Source organism: Arvicola amphibius, chromosome 1, assembly GCF_903992535.2.
Source record: "Arvicola amphibius chromosome 1, mArvAmp1.2, whole genome shotgun sequence".
NCBI lineage: Eukaryota > Metazoa > Chordata > Mammalia > Rodentia > Cricetidae > Arvicola > Arvicola amphibius.
Genome location: NC_052047.1, coordinates 153,171,352 through 153,193,003, shown reverse-complemented (window position 1 = coordinate 153,193,003; position 21,652 = coordinate 153,171,352). Strand labels below are relative to the sequence as shown.

Here is a 21,652-nt window from a genome sequence, read left to right as displayed (position 1 = left end):
AATTTCCAGCTCAGAATCCATTCTCTATTTCCACTCTTCTGTTAGCTCTAAAACACACATGATCTCCTAACAGTATTAAGGGAGAGACAAAGTGTGCAACCTGAAGCACAAGACCACATGCTATGAACCTCACCGTGCTGTTGATGCTGGCAAGCAGCTTCCCATTAAACTCCACCATAGAGTACACAGCCCCTTTCACTTCCTTTTCAGCCACAGTCTGCAGTTTTCCTGGGGGGACAGGAGAGATACTCTTTAGTCTCTTTTATAAGCTCACATTTCACCGAGTCAAGAGCATCCCGTTTGCCTATCTGGTTTAAATTTGCCTGCAACCTCTCTCAATTGAAAAACCAATAGTCAGCATATACTGACATGAAACACAGCCAGAAGCACAAGTCCCTAGACAATGGAAGTGACTTCAGTGGGTACCAAGATCTGCTTCCCACTAAAAGTCATTCTGTTTAGGCTCTGAGATCTTAAGAAGCTACCTGCTTTCCCAGAATTTCATATCCCTCATAATCAGGACACTGCCCACCACTTACCATCTGAATACTGGAACACCACAATACGACCCTGCTTAGGCTCCGCCTCTTCAGGATATACCATGGCTGTGCCCACAATAAAGTATGTGTTGGGGTCTTTGCCCAACTTGCAGGAGACCAGGCTGAGGGCATACTCGTTTTGTAGAAACTGATGGGCATGAAGCACTAGGAGAGGAGAGAGGTGCCTGTTTAGTGACACTTACCTCTATTCCCCCTCCCAATCACATGCTTCTGTGAGGCTGTGGTAAGCATAAGAACATGTGTCATGTGCTGCCCCTGCCTCTTCAGACTGTCCATTCCCATTAGCCTATGCCAATGACGGAATGCCCAATGCTTCAGATTTGGAACAACTGATGGGTGTCAGTGGTATTTTCTCTGCCCCACCCCCAATCTTGCTTATCCTCTTAGGAGAGTCTACCACCCTGTCAGGATCCAGAAACATTCTAAAGCCCAGAATAGCTAGTTTACAGAGAGGATGTAGGTGAAAAGGACAGAAAAGCTCATCTGCACCTTCAAAAGTGTGCTGGTCAATGATGAGGAGGTTGTGCACCTCCACCTCTTCTCCGAACGAGGTCTCGTGAGGAGCAGTACTGCTAGAGAACAGCTTGCTGGAGCTGACGCTGCTGGACAGGGCCTGCCGACAGAGAAAAGGCATGCCATTCCTCCTTAAAGCACAACAGGGGCTGGAGGTGCACAAGGCGGAGTGGGAACTAGAAGGCTGGTGCTGGCAAAGCAGCAGAGCCTAATGAACAGAGGGTTTCAGAGTAAGCTGGGGACCTGAAGGTGAAGAGCCAGATCACACATGCAAATGACACGTTGGCCCAAAATAGAAGGTTCATGGAAGACAATTCAATAGCAATGTTGCAAGTCAATCATGCAAAACAAAAATGATGAACTCAAGCAACCTACAAAGCGATGAACTCCACCATCAACAGGAAAAGACACTTCAAATAAAAATGGTGAAGAGGCTGATGAGATGACTCAGCAGTTAGGAGTACTTGTTGCTCTTACAGAGAGCCCAGCACCCACATAGTGGCTCTACAACTTAAGTCCCAGGGGATATGACATATCCTTCCAGCCTCCTCAGGCACCAGGCACATACACGATATACACACCTGTGTTCACACAAACTCTCATATAAATAGAGAGAAGATCTTTGTACTCTGGATTAAGAGAGGTAATCCTATCAGATGCATAGAGAGTAAGCAGGGAGAATATATGGGAGAAAGTGATCCCTTTCTCCATGGAATTATGTTAACGTTACTTTACTATAAGCCTTGTTTCACAGACCAAAAACAAAACAAACAAACAAAAAAAAAAAAAAAAAAAAAAAAAAAAAAAAAAAAAAAAAAAAAACCTGAGGGTTAGTTTTGCCCAATTAAGGTCAAACAACTAGCAATAAACCTCAAAACCAATTCTACTGGGCTTACATTACCATATTATTGTCTGTTATACCACTCTATCCTAAACCACACACATTGCACAGAGCATTTAAACTGATAAAAGATGGAACTGCTCAGTTTGTAAGGTTATCAAGTAAAAGCTGCCAAGTTTGGGATGAGAATTCTATCTGTGTATGTAGTGTTGGGCATCAAAGCCAGTATCTGTACATGTAGTCAAATATTCTACCACTGCGTTACAGGACCATCTCTCTACGTAGTTTTATTGCAACCCAGCTAAGTACACTGTCTTTGTCTTTGAGGTTATAATGGCAAAGGTGGGTAGTTGGGACAGATTCCATACATCCTTGCAAAGCCAGATTATTTCCTAGCTCACCCTTTGCAGAAAGGTTGCCCATTCCTACTACCATCCTTCTTTGCCCACCGTCCTCACCTGGGTGCTGGCACTGGGCCTCAAAGCAGTTGTGCCTCCACTAGTGTCTTGGACTTCAATGCGGCTGGAAAGGACCCCAAAGCACTGAGACACTTCCTGATAGCAAATCTTCCTGCAAAACAAGTGTGGGGCAACAGTGCCATTCAGAAAAGTCTGAGACACTATCTACCTGCTCCCTCTGCATCTCCTCTGGTCTACACTCACCTGGGAGATTCGTAGAGAGGAACTGTGCGAATATGGAGTTTCTGGATCTCATCGATGGTGCCAATGGTGAGGGTGCTGTTATTGGCCAGTGCCAGACTGGAAAGAAAGCTTGCAGTTTAGAGTGGCTTCACAAGGAAAGACTTTCCCAAGACAGAACTACACCAGCTTAACCCTAACTCATACCACTTCACCTGGGAAGAGCTAATTCCGATGCCTGGTCCACCAACGAGGTAAGTTTTCCATAACTGGTCTGAGTGGACCTTAACAGCTTTGGCTACGGTTCAGCCAAGGTTATGAATCAAGAGTTCTAGGTAGCAAAGTGAATCTCACATACCAAGGACTCACTGGCTGGCACAACCCTCAGTATTTTTAGCAGTTTATTTCTATTAAGCACCTTTCCCCATGGCTGCTGAGTGGAACAAGGAAAGTACATAATGATCACTAAATCTAATCTTAAATTAAAATGGTTCTAAATTAAAATGCCAGGTGTGTGGTGGTATACACCTTTAATCCTAGCATTTAGATGGCAGAGGCAGGTGGATCTCTGAGTTCCTTGCCAGCCAGGGTCACAGAGTGAAACCTTGTCATTTCCCATGTCCTCCCCTAAAAAAGACCCTGTCTGAAACTTAATGTAAATCACCTGAGAAATTCTTGGACTATAGAGATTATAAAGCCTAATCACCTCAGAATCTTAGAGGTCTCAAAAAATCCCTATGCTGTTCTTTTCAGGATTATACTACCCATTATACTACCTCACTCATACTTTGTCAAAGCTTGCAGTTGTTTCTAAAAATCCCCATCCCGTATTTCCCATCACAGTCATTTACTGACTTTGACACTAAGGAAACAGGGGCTGCAGTGGGGGATCAAGGAAGGTGGGAGAAGCAAGACAATGATTCCTTCTTAATCACTGAACAAGTCAGTGATTCCTGCTTAAGAAAACGGGCTCACCTGTCAGGATAGCCATCTGAGTTGAGGGGACACATATAGTTCACCTCTTTGAGGTTGACATTGGAGAAGACCAACTTGTGGTTGCTGCTATAGATGACAGTGGGCCGATCAGAGCAGGCAAAGACGTTGGTGGTAGAAAGGGAACGGAATGTCCTCAACACTGTGGGCTGGGTGCCCAAAGTCACCTTTTTACGGTCACTCAGCAAGCCTGCAGAAAAGTACAGCATGAGAAGGGAAGGAAACAGGACACTAAGCCTGGTTAAGGTTCAAAGTCACATTGCAAGGTTAACACTGTACCATTCCCTATTTCTGAAAGAGGCGTCACTCAAGTGTTTTTTTCTCACCTGTCTCAATGTTGAGCCCAAAGTAGAAAAGAGCCCCATCTCCCAAGGCACAGAGGAGATAGTGGCTACTCTCAAAGGTGGTCATCAGGATAGATCGAGGAATGATCTCTGTAGGAAAGAGGGACTTTGAATTCTTGTTCCGTATCTTGGCAGGGATACTAATAACCCAAGATACCAATAGCACATACCTCCTCCTAGCATCTCCTTATGCAGTAGTTCAAAGGATGGGAGCTTCAAGATACGGGCTGAGATGTCTGTCCAGAGGCCAATGGCACAAAGTGGGGACAGCCCATTGCTGTCCCCTAATGGGGTGATATCCAAGCAAGCCACTTCATGTTCCATCTCTGTGTGGCTAAACCAAGAGAAATGAATATGGCAGAGAAAGAAATCCAGGGACCAAAGAAGCTCCACAGAGGAGAGAGAATACTAAGCAGACATAAAGACACACATGCACCTGATTTGCCGGAGCTCCTGAGGATGGATCTGAAGGTAGTACAGTGCCCTTCCCACAGCAACAACCACCTGGCTGCTGTTGCATGAGGCCACACTGATGTTCTTGCCCTGAGGCTCTTTCCACTCGCTGACCAAAGCTTTGGGCTCTTGAGAGACCAACCTCACAGATGCTGAAGTGATCTAGAGAAAGTTAACATATTCTAAGCATTTGCAAAAAGGGGTCAGTGCTGTCCCCTAGTTAGAACACTGATAAACTACAGTTCTTCTGCCATACAGTCAAGCCACTGGTTCCAGAACCCTCAAGGGTACCAAAATCTGCAGATGCCCAAATTTCTCATATAATGGTATAGTATTTGCACATAACCTAAGCTTACCTTTCCATATCCTATAAATCATCTTTTGTTCTGGGGCTGAGGATTAAAGCCAGGGCATTACCACTAACTATGCTTATGTACCGAGACCTCTAGATTATAAGGCCTAAAACAATGCAAATGCTGGATAAACATTGCTTAGTGAATAATGACACCATTATCCCCCTTTACACTGCAATTTGTGTGTGTGCTTCATGTGTGTTTGGTACAGACATAATTCACAATTGTTTTCTGTTAAATCCACTGTTGGTTGAATTCATGGATATGACTCATGAACATGGAGTGTCAAATCCGTGTCCTTTGTCTCTCAATAGTTTAACAACAACTTCACTTTTACTGAAGGAAATTGACCTAAAGCTACTTAATGTTTATACACTCTGTGTGTGGGAGTATATGTGAGTCTATTTTATAACTGAAGCTTGCTGGGGCAGTGACAACTGCAACAGCCATAAAGGTATCAATAGGCTCAGACCCAGGGACCACCAGGCTCACAGTTTTTCTTAAAAATCAGATCTCTAATATATCCATGGTCTCTTCTGGGCACAAGTCATCAAAATTACTTAATGTTCCTTAGCAACAGGTGCAAAGCTATACCATAACTTGTTTTGGTCCCTGAGTCTCATGGATACTAAGCACACACTCTACCACTGAGCTAAACCCTACTCCCTAAAATGAAGCATCTATTTATTTTACAACTCAAACAAAAAGCAGGATGACACTATGACTGTTAATTCATCTTACCCATCATAAATAGAAATAAAAGCTTTTTAATGATAGGTGAGCCAACATGTCTTCGCACAAATATTCAAATACTGACAAAGCAAACACTTATTATCTGGCCTCCTCCCACACCTGGCCCACAAACCTACAGAACTTGCCTTCTGGATTTTTAGCAATCTACTTCTGCCAGCTGGCTAAAGGAAAACCAGTAGGTAAAGATGAACAGCTGTTTAATACTAAGGCATTCAAATACCCTGCCTATCACTGGGAAGACCCCTGAGGATGGCAAAGAGAAGGAAAATACAAAAACTGGAAAGGTATCAGGTCACCCCAAACTTGAAAAGATGGATGAGTTTAGAAACCAAATTCTCATGGAAAACAGAGACTGATGGTCATTTGTCCCATTGTGAAGAATGATGCCAAGCAAGGACCAGCATAGAGCAACTGCTTTGCACAATTAATACATGTGGCTAACAGAACTAAATTATTTTTTGTCATTCATTGTATTTGCTATCCTCCCCCCCTTTTTTCAAATATTCTTAGGTAAGGCTGGGCATGGTGGAACATGCCTTTAATCCCAGCACTCGGGAGGCAGAGGCAGGTGGATCTCTGTGCATTCAAGGCCAGCCTGATCTTCAGAGTGAGTTCCAGGACAGCTAGGACTATGTAGAGAAAACTTGGTTCAAACAAATACTTTTTGTCAGTGTTAAAATTAAGGTAGAAAACAGTGTCTCACAGTGCTAAAAAACAAGATCATATTTATCATGGGTATCACTGATACCCATGTGCTGGTGAGAAGAAAACAAAGCTAAAAGGATCTGCTTCAAAGTTATGAGCTACTTCTACATTAACAAAAAATCAGGTATTTTCAGCTTCCCCTCTCCCCCAGAACTTATAGTATTTCTAATGCCATTAAAACAGTTTAATCTAAAACCTAGTAGTAGCTACTCCTGCATTCTAAGTCAGATCAAAGTCACAGTCATTTGTCCCCTCTAACCTGGATAAGTTGCTGATGAGCCACATTGCCACAAAAGAAAGTTTGCTGATCATCCACAAAGCCCATCAGTTCTGTTTCTTCCACTTCCTCTCCATTTAGCATGAGAACTCTGCAGAGCAGAATGGGATGCTCAGGTTAGCCTGGGACCAACTTCCCAACTGTGCACCTTCATCCCATAAGTACAGCAGCACCAGACCAGACCTGTCCTTACCTTGTCTGGCCCACAAAAGAGAGTACCAAAGTGTCATCAGTCTCCCGACTGGGGTCAGACCGCAGTGGCCATAAACCTGGAACAAGGAATAAAACATAGTAGTACACCATGAACCAATACCCAAGAGGGGGGCATCCTATGCAATGAGAGGGGCAGAAATTCTTGAGTCACAATAGTCCTGAGTTGAAATCCATTTTGTTCCTTCCTGGTACTTAAGACTCTGAATAAGTCATATTTTAAAAACTATTTTATGTTTTGCTGTGGAATGCAGCTCAACGATAAACCACTTACCTAGAATGTGAAGCCCTAGTTAAGATCCCAGCAGTTTTTTTTAAAGTATATGCAAAGTTTCACCTTACACCTTTTCTGACCTATCCCCCAAATTAGTACTCAGTAGGAGTTATTGTTTATACTAATGCTTTTACTAGGGAAGATTTGTATTTCAAGCAAATACAAATGTGAAACTGATTATCACAGTGTGATGAAGGAGGGTCATCTGTCTATGTGTTATTTTCATTGGTTAATAAAGAAACTGCCTTGGCCCTTTAATAGGACAGAAAATTAGGTAGGCGGAGTAGACAGAACAAAATTGTGGGAGAAAGAAAGCAGAGTCAGGCAGATGCTTCAGTCAGTCGCCATGACTCTCCTCTCCGAGACAAAGACAGACTAGAATAGAATCTTCCCAGTAAGCCACCACTTAATGGTGGTACACAGATTATTAGAAATGGATTAATCAAGATGAGAGAATTAGCCAATAAGAGGCTAAAACTAATGGGCCAGACAGTGTTTAAAAAAATACAGTTTCCATGTAATTATTTCGGGTAAAGCTAGCCGGGTGGCGGGAAGCGGCCCGCCTCCTACTACAACAGTGCCCTACACCTTGCCTTAGTTTAACAATATATGCTATAGCTCTATCAAGCCTGTTTCATCTCCTGTACCAGAATACATAACCTGGTCAGATGTATCAAAAAGGAGTAAGTTCACATCTCCCACTTTATGCATATGAAGGTCATAGAGAAGCAGTGGGAGAATCACAAAACCTGGCTTGGTGATGACAGTCTCTCTAAAAGGAGTGCATAAGCATGTTTACTTCCTACAGCCCAACTAACAATGTGTTTTAGACTTCTGATAAAGAGGATTGCGGTTGTTTCTTTTCAGAATAGCCTGGGCAAGCCATGGACAACTGTGGAGCCCAGGCTGACCTCACATTCTACATACTTATGTCATACCTAGCTCATTTACTTTTGGTTTTTATTTTACTTTTACTGTAGCTGAAACCCATTAGCCATCTGTTGCCAATCTGGAGAAGAAAATTTTGATGTTCTTTTTTCTAGAACTCACTTAAGTTAGGAAGGTAAGACTTCTAAGATGAAGTTTACTATTTCAACTATTTCATTTAGATTGTCATTTCTGACTTAGCATATGATGTTTTTGTTTTGCCTCTGGACAAGTTTTAACATTTAACAGAGCTGAATTTGTCAGTATTTTGCTTCTGTATTTGTTGAATGTGTGTGCATTTGCAGGGATACAAGTACATGGGTACATGGAGGCTGGAGGTTCATACTGGGTGCCTTCCCCACTCTAGAACCTATTTTTCTGAAACAGGATCTTTCAAAACTAGGCATACAACCAAGGAGTAGAATGTTTGCCTAGTAGTAGAGATTCAGTCTCCAATATTGCAAAAAATAAATGATCTTCCCCACTCTAAAATTATAAAGAAATTCATAAATGTCTTTTCCTAGTTCTTCATATAATAGGCCCAAACTTATCTTTCCCAAATGCCTGTCATCATCCCAGTCCTATCTATCTGATGTCTCATAGATCTCATACTGAGCTGGAATGCCACCACTGACAACATATTTTCATGTGGAACTATGTCTCTTTCTAGACTTCTGAATCCCAACAGACTCTGCCTATCCATGCACCAACACAATAATTTTAATTTTAAAGGTTCTGCTATGTTGCTCAGGTTGGCTGTGATAATCCAAGGTCAAGCAATCCCATGAAAGCCTCCAAGCAGCAGGTGCACTATATGTGTATACCACCTTTTGCAGTATAAGGGGTCAAAACTGGAGCTTCATTCATGCTAGCAAGCGCTCTACTACTGAGCTGCATCCACCCCCAACTCCCTACTCTACTTCCAATAGAGGCTTAGAAACGTGTTTGTGTTTGCATGTGTGTGTGTGTGTGTGTGTGTGTGTGTGTGTGTGTGGCGGGGGACATTAGTCTCTTCTCACTGGTCTTTTCAAAGTTTTTTCTCACTATTCTTTGTCTAAGTGGACTAATTTAGGCCAACAAAGAAAAAAAAAGCTATAAGTATCTCTATTGAGAAGCGTCAGAGAAAACTCAAAGAACGTTTTTATGATTTTTATTTATAGACTCAGCATATCTTTTTCATTCATCTCCCTTTTTTTATTTTGGGGGGGTTAAGACAGGGCTCCTGTATAGCCCTGGCTGGCCTGGAAACCAGAGATCCTCCTGCCTCTACCTCTGCCTCTCAAGTGCTGGGATTAAGTCATGTGCTACTACACCAGGCTAAGTCAACTCTTTTTTTGGTGTTTCCTGAGACAAGATTTCTCTATATAACAGTCCTAGCTGATCTGGAACTCGCTCTAGAGATCAGGCTGGCCTCGAACTCACAGAAATCCACCTGTCTCCACCTCTCGAGTACTGGGATTAAAGGTGTGCGCCACCACCATCTGGCCTATGCACCATCACCGCCTGGCTTAGATCACTCTTTTTTAAGCATGTGTGCATACAGCAATTAAGAGTACATGGGACACATGTGTACCTCTGGAGGACCGAAGCTGGCACTAAGTATTTTTCTCAATAGCTTTCCAACTAATTTATTGAAGCAGTCTCTTGTTGAACATGGAAATAGCCAATTCCAGCTATTCTAACTAGCTAGTTTGCCCTGGGGATCCGGAGTCTGCCCGGCATACCTTTTACATGGGTCTAGGAGAATCTGAACCCTAGTTCCCACACATGCAGGAAAGCACTTTATCCACTGAGCCATCTTCCCCAGTCCTTTGCTCAATCCACTTTTCAATTCTTTAGTAGTAAAGTTCTCCTTGTAACATGCTTCATATGATTCTTATTTAAAGTATTATTCCTGGACTTTGGGGTATTTTTGCAATTTTGGAGTTTGGGGTATTTTTACTTTTCTTGTGATTTGCCTTTTTTCTCAATTCTACTTCTAATTAACTGTGCTCACCCGAAAGCTGTTTCAGTTTGTTCCTCTGATAGCCTGTTTCCTTAACACATTTGAATTGTCTATAGTGTTTCAGTTGATTCTTCAGTTTTGTGGTTAAATGTTCACTTTCTTTCTAAATCCATGTAGCTCTGTTTAGAGCCTGACTTGCTTTTTTGGAGCTGTGCCTCCTGCACATAACTCTGAACTGGCTTTGCTGTATGATTTAGTGTGATCATTTCCTTCATAACAGGTAAGGTTAGCTCATTCACACTTGCTGATGAGGCAGTTGTTTGGTACCACTCTGTCATGATTTTAGGATACCCTGACCCCAACCCCTTTTGAGAGAGGGTTTCTCTACATAGTTCTAGAACTCAGATATCCCCCTGCCTCTGCTGGGATTAAAGGTGTGCATTACTATGCCCAACTTGTTTATACTTAAAAGTCTCACTAGACAGCCTTTCCTTTTTCTGTCAGTTCCCTTACAGTTAGTGACTGCTTCCACATTCCACTACACTTTAACCATTAAAGTTTCCATTTGTACTTCAAACATGCATTTCAATGCATGATCTGTCATCATCACTTTTCTTACTCCTCATCTGATGTTTTCTTTTAGCTCTCACCAAAATGACTTCACAACATGTAATGAAGCCAAAGGCCAAAGTCACTCAAGCAAGAGCTGCATCCTTTGTCCACCAGAGCTACCTTTGATGCCTGGTAAGTCAATGCTGGCATGCTCATGGATTCCAATTCCGTTCCGGATGATCCGCAAGGAACCTTCCTTGAAAGCCCCAGAGCAAGTGACCAGCTGCAAGTAGAGAAAAGGTTTCTCAAGAACCCCTCAAGAGAACATGCCAGCCCTAAATAAATCCCACGACCCTACTGTGAAACCAGATCTGAGATTGCATTAGCAGATGTTGATCTTCAGAGCCCCTCAAATTTACCAAGGAGACAAGATACCCTTAGCTCAAAAAGCAAAAACTTCCTATCACTGCTCTTAGCAAGCTTGGGTAGAACCTGGAACCTGGTTTACTACAAAGACCTAGAGTCAGACACAGTAACTTACTACTTACAAGATAACCCTGGGTAAATTACTCCACCTTTCTCAGTCTTAAGTTTCCCCACTTCTGGGATAACCAAGAATGTATCTAACAAGGTGCTCATTAAATTACACATAATAAAGAGACAGTGTCTGTCACACCAAGATAGACACACAATAATGGTAGGTATCCTTACATCATCAAGATTAGCAAATAGGCCCTTAATATTATTTTCAATGTATACTCCTCATTCTAGATAAGCAAACAAGGACAGCTGAATAAGCAACCAAGCATCTATTTCCAGAGGACTCCCTTACCTGACCCTGTCCCTGCCTCTCCAGGTCCACCACACACATATCCACGATGGGTCCTAAATTGGTAAATGTTTCCATGGCCACTACGTAAGAGCCTTGTTCATTGCTGTCGACATTGAGCTAAGAGGAAAAGAACAATGTTAGTTCCAGAACATCCCTAATTAACCAAAAGAAACTCTCAATTCTCCTAGATCTGTCTTTTGTATTCTAAAGGATACTTACAGAAGGGGACTGCTGCCAAACAAACCCATCCCCACTACCAGGCAACAAATCCGAACCTGGAGTCGTGCACAGCATCAGATAAGCAATTAAATAAAAATGTTCAGGTGGTGCACGCCTTTAACCTCAGCACTTGGGAGGCAGACAGGCAGATCTCTGAGCTAGAGACCAGCTTGCTCTACATAGTGACTTCAGTAGTGACTTCAGACCAGCCAGGGCTACATAGAGAAATGCTATCTAAAAAAAAAAAAAAAACCCCAAACAAATCAATTAAATTAAAATATTTTAAAGCATTTTCCTAGGATAAATGTCCAAAGTTTATATATAAAAGAAGGGAAGGCCGGGCGGTGGTGGCGCACGCCTTTAATCCCAGCACTCGGGAGGCAGAGGCAGGCGGATCTCTGAGTTCGAGGCCAGCCTGGTCTACAAGAGCTAGCTCCAGGACAGGCTCTAGAAACTACAGGGAAACCCTGTCTCGAAAAACCAAAAAAAAAAAAAGAAGGGAATAATCTATTACATTAGACCATGACCCACTTCAGGGTAAAAGCTGAGTCTTGTTCATCATTGACTATATAGGGAACTTCACTCTGCCAGACATGTTTACTAAAGTACCACTAAGACACTGGGGTAAGAAGTTAAATTAATCAAGCAAAGCGGTAGATAGAAGAGATGTGGATAACCAAGAAAGTGCTGAGAGACAACAAATGAATTTAATGAAGAAAAGAGTAAGTACAGTGAAGAGAAAACTAGGAGGATGATGTTTTCTCACCTTTACAAGCTGGGAGTCACCTAGGCGAGACCCAACAAATACAACACCATTATCGAGGTATGTTAGGCACTCTGCAATGGAGGTCTAGAAGGAAGTCAGCAGATGGCAGAAATTAGAACTAACCCTTTAAGGTCACAAGTATTGTCCTACCCAACCAAGTGACTCCTAAGAGACCACCCCCACAACCCGTAATTTAGTAAACAATTCTTCAGATCTCTAGGACACATTAATCACATGTCTCTACATCCCTCAACTTTCTGATTGTCCACTTCTGTTCCACCCAGAAAAACCCACAGCTTGTTTTGTAGGTGCTAGTTTCCAAGCAATTAACGTTAAAGCCAACACCTCTACTCTACATAAAATAATTAGAAACCTCTCAAAGTCACTCACTGCGTAAGTATTAAGCTTTTCCAGAAGAGGGCTAGGGAGAGGCTGAATATGAACAAGGTACAATGATACATATGTACGAAAATGTCAATAATTAAAAATAATAAAGCCAGATAGTGGTGCATACAACTTTACTACCAGTACTTGGGAGGCAGAGGCAAGCAGATCTCTGTGAATTAGTTTGAGGCCAGCCTGGTCTACAGAACAAGTTCTACGACAGCCAAGACTACACAGAGAAACTGTCTCAAAAGATCAAAATAGTAATGATAAAAATAAAAACAAAATTTTAAGAAGCATTAAGTCTTTAAGGAGCTCCTCCCAGATTTCATATCAACATTAATCTGTAGTCCTTTTATACTTCGGTTTCCTTTCCTCTTTTTGTGCTTGTGCTTTTGGTACTTTTGTTTTCTGTTATTTTTTTATTTTTGTTTTATTTTTTTTGTTTTAACATCCCAAAGTGTCCCCTCCCTCCTTCCCTTCCATCAACTTCTGTTTCTCTTCAGATACAGGTGGGCCTCCCATGGCTATTAGCCAACCATGGTACATCAAGTTTCAGTGAAACTAGGCACCTCTTCTAATAAGGCTGGATGAGGCAATTCAGTAGGAGGAAAGGGTCCCAAAAGCAGGCAACAGAGTCAGAGATAGGCCCTGCTCTCACTGTTACAAACCTCACAAGAAGACCAACTTACACAACTGTAACATATGCCAAGGGCCTAGGTCTTTGGGCTGTTTTGTTTTTTGTTTTTTTTTTTTAAGTTTTGTTTTATTGTTTTGCAGGGGCAGGAGTGTGTATGGGGGGGGGGTGCTAGGCTATGTAGCTCAGGCTAGCCTTGAACTTCCTACTATCCTGCCTTAGCCTAAGCGCTAAGATCAGGTGTAATACACTACATTCAGCCATTTCACTTTCTTTTTACATTTCAGAGACCACTCAGCCGCGTGTGAAATTCTCCTATAGCTAATTTATTTAACTCATTCAAAAACCAACCTCCCCACTCCCTAAAAGCTAGGCATGGTGGCACATGCCTTTAACCCAAGCACTCAGGAGACAAAAGCAGGTGAACCTCTTTTGAGTTTCAGGCCAGTCTGTTCCACAGAAAGAGTTCCAAGACAGCCATGGCTACAGAGAAACCCTGTCTGACAAAAAACAAAACCCAACTTCCACAGAAGAACTGATGGCACCTTACTAGGTCTTGTGCACGACCACACATCTGGACTGACTAGGCATCTAGAAGAATGAGACAAGAGCAGGGACAAGTCCTACCTCTCCGAGGAGTTCTACTCGGAGATCCTTGAGGGTGACAGTGCCGTCCATCTGCTCCTCCTTTTCTAAAAGCAGCATGAAGAGCCGTCCTTCCATATCTCCCAGAAGGTATCGTGAGCCATTAGGATCCACCCGATTGTGGCACACAATAGTGCTTTGCTGCCAACCAAGAAGGAGCAGTCATTACAGCCCAAACCAGAAGCCTTTAGTAATGCCTTTGAAACCCTACCAGGCCACTGCTTTGTCCAAACTCAAGTCACTTTATCCCCAAAGAAATCAGTCAGATTATAAGACATGTAAGACAGTAAATAGGCAGCCCTTATACTATGAAGATAATTTTCTAGAAGGGTCAACTAATATACCTTAAATTTTACTCATACATTCTATGGAAAACAAAAATAGAGACCTGGAAAAGAACTTAAGGTATAGCTCAGTGTTACAGTTTTCAGCTAGAATATGTGAGTTGTGAGGATCTGGTTTCAACCCCCTCTCCAAAAAATAAAAATAAAAACAAAAACTCACACATATGCATGTGGAAACACAATAGGCATGTAACGCATATATTCACCACACTACAAAAGCTGCCACAGATTACCTATACTCAAAAAAAAGTAAGACTAAACTTTTATGGTCTAACTTTCATGGCTTAAAGTGGTGAGACTTAAAATTTTATGAATAATTTCATTTTTAATTTTACATATACGGGTATTTTGCCAGAATGCATTATGTCTGCACACCACATATGTGCCATGTCACATGGAAGCCAGAAGAGCCATCAGATCTTCTGGAACTGGAGTTACAGACAGTTGTGAACTGCCATATGCATGCTGGGAATAAACCTGGGTCTTCTGAAAGAGGAGCCAGAGCTCCGAGAGCACTGTGCCATTTCTCCAGCCCCCATTACGACTCATTTCTAAAAGTCTATATAATTTATCAATGTATTGAGCCCTAAAAATACTACATGTAATAGAATCTGCTAAAATTCTTTTTTTTTCTTTTCCTTGGTGGTGGGGGATTAAGCCCAAAGCCTCTTACATGCTGGGTATGTACTCTACAGCTAAGTAAATTCTAAACCTCAAACCTTCCCTTCTTAATGTTACACTGTTTCAAAACAGTAAGCAGTATTTCTCCTAGTTATCAACAAAGCTAGGCAAAACTAGGCTACTCTACATTTCTCAAGAATAAGCAACTTATTATGTACATAGTGACCAATGCAACAGCCATGTATGAATCTCTTTTTGACAGATGGAAATAAAGGGAGGACGCCAGTCAAGAACAAGGGAAATAAAGGTACAAGGAAGAAAAAGTTAAAACATTTGCTAACCTTGATGATAGGAGGAGCAATTGCCAGGTATTTATCACCATTATGGTACGTGATTGATTCCTGTCCAATGATGATGGCACCTCCAAAAGGCTCTGGGACTACAGAAGAAAATCAGCATCATTAAAAGGCTCAGTACTTTAGATCTTCCAAGAGAGGCAGCAAAGGCATTGGTTCAGCTATTAAGACAATTATCATTTTAAAAAAGACACCAAAAACCCAAGAAATATTACCATACATGTAGGCTTGTGAGAGTCCCATCTTAGACATCCTAGACTTGTCATTCTCTAACTTTGGTGGGGTCTGTTGTTACCTCACTTTGGTGGTGCTAAGCACCAGGGTGTCCTCAAGCTAAGTGGACAGATAGTCTACCACTTAACTACATCCTGGAACTCCGTCTTGTGTTTTAAGATGGGAATTCTTGCTACACTGTCCACACTGGTGTTAAACTCCTAAGTTCATGTGACTCCCAAGGCTCAGTCTACTGAATTTACAGGCACTTGGCAAATTTTTAAAAATTTTTCTTGGTGCTTTATAGTTCGGAAGGGTAGGGAGTGGTCTCAATGTTCTTCCATGAGCACCTCCACCCTTGCCCAGTTTCTCTCCTACACTTCTGACCTTTTCTAACAAAAGGTTTTTACTTGTTTCCTTGTCTCTACTCTTGTTCCAACATCAATATCACCTTTAAGAGGAGTTAATATTGTTTTAGGATTTAAAGTAAAATAGACAACGTAAGGGGGAAGAGTGTAAGAGGAAGAGTGACAGGCCTAGGTCCCAGCCCAGGCCTTTCCACTTATGTGCAGGCCTGGGCAGGCCCCACTGGCCTTTTCCTTGTCTGTGAAAGAAGTCAGGTTAGATAAGCTCCACTGGGTCCCTTCAGGAACGATGACACAACTCCACATGACACTCTGCAAGTTCATCTCAATGTCTTACAATCAATGCCTATACCTCGAAAGCAAAGTTATAATTTGGGGGGAGAAATAAAAACAAAATCTTCAAAGTCAGAAATGGGCCAGGCGTGGTGGCACACACCTTTAATCCCAGCACTTGGGAAGCAGAGGCAGGAGGATCTCTGTGAGTTCAGGCCCAGACTAGTCTACAAAGTGAGTTCCAGGACAGCCAAGAGTACATAGAGAAACCCTGTCTTGAAAAACCAAAAAAGAAAATAAAAAGGAGGGAAAAAAAAACATTTGGGAAGGAGACTCAGGGGAGATAAAACCATACAAGCTCACCACTGTACACTGAAATGGCGGATGGAGATGAGGAAGAAAACCAGACCAGACAAGGGATACAACTTCCCCCAAATCCACCAACCTGCAATCACCATTGAAGCTTCAGCTTCTACATTCTCCTGTTTCCAAGGGCCCTTGTTGAACTCCTTCTCTCGCAGAGACACCTCATAGGTTTTCACATGCCGCCCCTGAGGATCCTTGGGTGGAAAGGGTGGAATTGTTAGTCGTTAAGGCAACCCAGACAGTAGGGGTCCTGTAAGGGACAAGCCACCACCACCCAGGATTTGATAATCCTGTCACACCAACCTTCCTGTCCTTATCTGTCAGAATACCTGCTGAGCTGATTAGTTTCTGAACAGACTACAGGGTCTAAAATGTGCTGTTTGTAATAATTCAAGCAACCAGTAAAGTTCAAATGGGAACTGAATTTGCCACACTGTAACACAGAGCTGAGAGGTAAACCCTGGGACTGCACTGTAAGTTCTGCACTTGCTCTCAAGGAATTTGCCAAATAACTAAACAGAGAAAGATACTGAAGCTAAATCTAAAATTAAAAAGAATGTTTTGACAATTCCTTTTTCCCTATTTTTATGTGTGTGTGAGGGGTGCATCTACACATGTGCACATGAACCTGGAGGTACAAGGCTTATGTTGGGAAATACCCTCAAGTGCCCTTTCACCTTATTGACTAAGATGGGGTCTCTCTATTAAACCTAGAATGTGCCTATGTAGCTAGTCTTGCCAGCCAGCTTGCTCCTGGGGAGCCCTGTCTCTGCCTTCTTAGGCTGGAATTACAGGCAGGCTGCACACCTACCAGTCCTTCCATGGGTGCTGGGGATAAGGACTCTGGTCTAAGTGCTCACACAGCAAGCTCTTTAACCACTGAGCCGTCTACCCAGACCCTGTTTTGACACAACTCTCAAGAGTACTCTGAAGAAGTGACCGCAAAGACAACAGAACTTATTGCTCCCTTAAAGGTAGTCAAAAATGCTTCAGTCCCGCCACTGTCAACTCCATCGTCCTCTCCTTTTTCTGAATCGTGACTCTTCCCCTCCTTTTTTGGAATCATGACTCACATCAGTCTTGGGGCTGCCAAAGTCACCTTTAAGAGGCTAAAGAGCAGGGGAGAAAACGACATTCAGCCAACAGAAGATGGCTTCAATCAAGCTCAGACCAAAGTCTAAGAAACCGTGGAAGGAATTTAATCACATGTCCCAACACAAGGAGCACATCTCAGCTGCTGTGGAGTACTAGCAGAGCACCTTTCACACAGAAGGTGCCTGAGAGTCAACTGTTGGCATAAACAGTCGCTTTTAGTTGATAAAAACTTTTCCATCAATAAGCAGGGAAAGACCCATCTTCACAAAAAGTTCAAGTGAAAATGGATTTGGGCCTCTGAGACACAGAGAGAAATAAAGAGCATTCACAATTGGCATCCCTGGCCTGGGAACAGCCAGAGCCAGAATCAGCCCCATGTAGTCAACACCATTGTTTTAATGACCTGATATTTATAAAAACTGAAAAAAAAGAAATTCAAAGTTTTTTTTTATTTCAGTTCTGAATAAAATTAACCTTAACTAGTTTCAGCTTTACTCAACCTTCAGTTCATCAGTCTCAGGACTACAGCATTATGGTGATACCAAAAACAAAAGAAAATACCACATACCATATGTTCATTACTCTGCAGGGCTATCTATATAAGTGTTCTCAGGCGCATATACTCTACCATCCAGTATGGAAGTGGACCATCATTTTCATCCGTCATTTATTGGACCATAGGCAAGTAACCTGACCTCACGTAGCCTGGCCCTTTGTTAAAGGCTGAGATTTTACCAAGATGGTGGTGTGTTAGTCTGGATGTCTGTGCCCCACCCCCACTTAACAAATCTGAACTAGAGAACAGCTGCCCAGGATCAGCTCTGCTAAAATTTTAGGCACTGACTAAAATAGAAGTCAAGAGCCAGCAAGTCACCAGAAAGTGAGTGCTAGACAACACATGAGCCTCTTTCAAAGACTAAAGTAAGGCACCACCAAGGTATTTTCTCTTGGCTTGTAAAGGCAAGTTCTGAATCATTTCTCTTCAGCCAAGTTTTTATAATCCTCTAGCATGCTGGTAAGAGACTCAAACAAAGGATAAACTAGGTCACTCTATAAAATCCCCAAGGCCTACAACTGGAGTATAATCTCTGGATTAAAATCTGGTATAAACCTAGCAGCATTTGCTGATCCCAAACAAGTACTATTACATCCAAAAAAGCAAAAGAAGAAAAAAAAAAACCTCACCCACATTAACTGCTTTGTTCAAAATGTTTTAGAAAATAACACTTCTCCCTACCTTGCTACCAAATCCAGACAGACATTCATTCCTTTGGCAAAAATCCCACTCCCATCATTCCAAACCAGTTTCTCCCTCTTTTCTCAGGTCCTGTACCTGGTAGACAAAGCAAATGGTGGGTGCTTGACAACCATACAGGAACTTGACATCAATGACGTGCAACTCTTCTAGGCGGATGTTAAAGGCCTTGAGCTCTTTGTTGTCTCTTTCCAGGGGAATGACCTTGAAAAGGCCATCGTAGAGTCGCAGGCCAATCATTCGGCACTCAGGGTCGATGATACCAATGATGCCAGTCTCTGAGGGGCGACCGATACGGTCCTGTGGGGGGAAAAACCCCTGGAATTAGGGAAGAAGCTCAGTAGTCAAAGCAGAAGATACTAGGTACAATGCTTTCCCAGGCAGATGAGAGCACCTGATATGCCAGGGAGCCCAAACACCAATACATTTGTTTTTCCCATGAGTGGCTAGGTGAATTATTCACTTTTCCTTGGACTAGCTAGGCAATTCGAGCCACATGGGCTTACTCGTTTCTTTTATTATACTGAGATGCTCTGACATTTCACTGTTCATCACTGAAACATTACAGCCCTACCAGAAAAATTGATCAGCTTAAAGTAGCCACCTCACCTGGACATTGCCATGGGCTCTTGTAATGATATCAATGCTTTCGCCACTCTGCTTATACTCCAGGATGCAGGCATTGTACTTAGCAGTCAAGATGAACAGCAGGTCTTTGTTCTCCCCCTGGAATCCAACATTTTAGCGTCAAAAGAAGGTCTTTCAAAAACAGGAGCAACCTGCCTAGCCTTTTAAACATTCCTTAAGCATGCAATGCCTTTAAAGGACTTTCCAAAGCCTACTGTCCCTACCGAGAAAACACTCAGTGAGCCTGTAACTCGACAAAAGCTCACACATGCCCTAAGGGGATGTACAAAAGGCCAGAGACTGAAGCTGGTAAACATCTAGTCCTTTCTATCACAGTTTCCATCTCTCGGCTCTGTAAGGAAGAGGTTCTCATCTACTCTAACCTTAAATTCATCTTACTCGGGTCAAATTCTGAAAGAGGAATGCAATGTTTCTCCCTCACCAAAGTATTTGGAGAGAAAAATCTATAGTAACAATGAAATCGATCTGTAAAGTCTTTCTATCTTGGTCCTCAAAAACATTGTGTTTTCACAATCGTTCTAATTGTAATGGTGAAACTGTTAAGATAACCGGTGAAGTTAAGGCTGGGTGGTGGGAGGTAGAGGCACGGTCAGAGCTCTGTGAGTTCAAGGTCAGCCTGATCTAAAAATTGAGTTCCGGGACAGCCAGGACTACAGAGAAACCCTGTCTCAAAAAAACAAAAAAGAAAAGAAACCAACGTGGGAATTTTCTTCCTAATAAACCTCTCCTTATAGGAAACTTGCAAAAGAGTGCTTCTCTACTTAAGCCTTCACCCCAAAGAATCATATAAAACACACAACTAAGGGGTCTTTCACTGCCTGTCCCAACTAAGAACACTTACCTTGGGCCTGAAAAGTTCCATGACTGCAATCTTCCCATACATGCCAACCTCTTTGACTGGCCGAAGGCCTTCTGCAGTGACCACATAGATCTCTAATCTCGTATTTTTAGCAATCAACAGGTTCAGATCTTCTGCAGAAGTAAAGTGTCCTGAAAGAAAAGAGCCTCTAACTTTGGAAGCTGGAGGATGGGTCTTTCCGGTACCTCTAAATAAGGCTACCTAAGCACTTGCCTCCTCACCAAACACAGCACCTCAGTGTCTCACTTCACATTCAACAAAGCTACATCCTTAATTAGGCTTTAAAAAAAATGTACCGTATAATGGGCAACAGCCTGTCTCAACAGGTTATAAACATGAAAACCTTCTGATGGTTCTGTTGGGTTTTCCTTTCTAAATTAGAACAGCAGATAGTAATTGAAGCTGATGGCTAAAAGGTGTGTCTCATTGAGTTCCCATCCAAAGCCTCCCAGAACCTTCGCAAGAAAGATAAAGTGAAGAAAAACTCAAAGCTTTCTGTGTTGTCTACACACCCCTTGGCTTCCCAAGCAATCCACTCTTAGCTCTCTGAACAAGGAACTTTTGTTCTGAAATCATCATGATTAGCATTTATATAAACACACGAGTTTGAGGACTGAACATTCAAAGGGAAATATGAGTTGAGGATGAATATTCTTTGGTTGGGGGTGTGATTGCCCGTCTAGAGCCATGCACACAAACAAGGCAGAGCCTGCACACTGTCTGGCCAGCCAAACCTCGTTCTCCAGCAGCGCCCTCGAGTAAACAACCCCTCAGGCAAAAGGGTGGGTCTGGAGAGGGCCGCTCACCCTTTTGAGGGGGGGTGCAGAAATAACTCAAATTCTTCCACCTCCCGCACAACCACCGGGAAATTCTGATCTCAAGCTCCCATTATCATCTCCCCCTTTACCCTGACCGTATGAGGCCAGTTTCGAGGCTCAATTAGCATGCACACACAACTCAATACTTTGCTCTGTCCCACCGGGACTGGGCCGGTTCTCGAAGCTAAGTGGCCTCCCATGAGCAAACGGGACCCTTAAAAGCAGCTTGCACTGCCCAAAAGGCGCGTGGTGAAACAGCTCCTTTAAGGCCGCGAGCTGAAAGGGAGGTTCCGCGGCTACCAGCGCCTTCCATTCCCGGGGCCCAAGCCTTGCTCCTGCCGCCCCTGGGGCCGCCAGCCTCCCTAGGCCTGGGTTCCCTCCCTCGCCGGGGTCTCCGGCCAGGGCAGCCTCACCGGTCACACAGCCGTTCACTGCGGTAGGCTTCTGCGCCGTTACGACGTAGTTGTACGACATGTTGAGGCCTTGGGCTGGCCGGTGGGGAGCCTAGACCGACACTAGAGATATGAGCACGAGCGAAGAGACTGAGAACCCCCACTCTCACGCAGCCAACTCCGTGGCCGCTGCCTCCGCCCCTAGACACGTTGCAGGCCAGAGAGG

General features: G+C 43.0%; 1 protein-coding gene across 2 annotated transcripts in view; it reads right to left on the bottom strand.

The window, feature by feature from the left end:
- The window catches only part of Ddb1 (damage specific DNA binding protein 1), a 27,287-nt gene extending 5,635 nt beyond the window's left edge, over positions 1–21,652 (bottom strand). Inside the window, exons 1-21 of one of the 2 annotated variants that reach the window (XM_038319643.1) lie at positions 21,448–21,652; positions 20,199–20,347; positions 19,319–19,435; positions 18,788–19,027; positions 16,439–16,553; positions 15,128–15,225; positions 13,804–13,962; positions 12,156–12,239; positions 11,171–11,287; positions 10,519–10,621; positions 6,624–6,699; positions 6,413–6,521; positions 4,326–4,504; positions 4,060–4,223; positions 3,872–3,979; positions 3,528–3,735; positions 2,577–2,672; positions 2,373–2,484; positions 1,050–1,173; positions 540–704; positions 134–228 (exon numbers count right to left, since the gene is read on the bottom strand). In XM_038319643.1, the coding sequence (XP_038175571.1) occupies positions 134–228; positions 540–704; positions 1,050–1,173; positions 2,373–2,484; positions 2,577–2,672; positions 3,528–3,735; positions 3,872–3,979; positions 4,060–4,223; positions 4,326–4,504; positions 6,413–6,521; positions 6,624–6,699; positions 10,519–10,621; positions 11,171–11,287; positions 12,156–12,239; positions 13,804–13,962; positions 15,128–15,225; positions 16,439–16,553; positions 18,788–19,027; positions 19,319–19,435; positions 20,199–20,347; positions 21,448–21,508 (2,679 nt within the window). In that variant the 5' untranslated portion in view covers positions 21,509–21,652. The remainder of the gene's footprint in view (positions 1–133; positions 229–539; positions 705–1,049; positions 1,174–2,372; positions 2,485–2,576; positions 2,673–3,527; positions 3,736–3,871; positions 3,980–4,059; positions 4,224–4,325; positions 4,505–6,412; positions 6,522–6,623; positions 6,700–10,518; positions 10,622–11,170; positions 11,288–12,155; positions 12,240–13,803; positions 13,963–15,127; positions 15,226–16,438; positions 16,554–18,787; positions 19,028–19,318; positions 19,436–20,198; positions 20,348–21,447) is intronic. The other variant, XM_038319653.1, reaches the window with a different exon arrangement.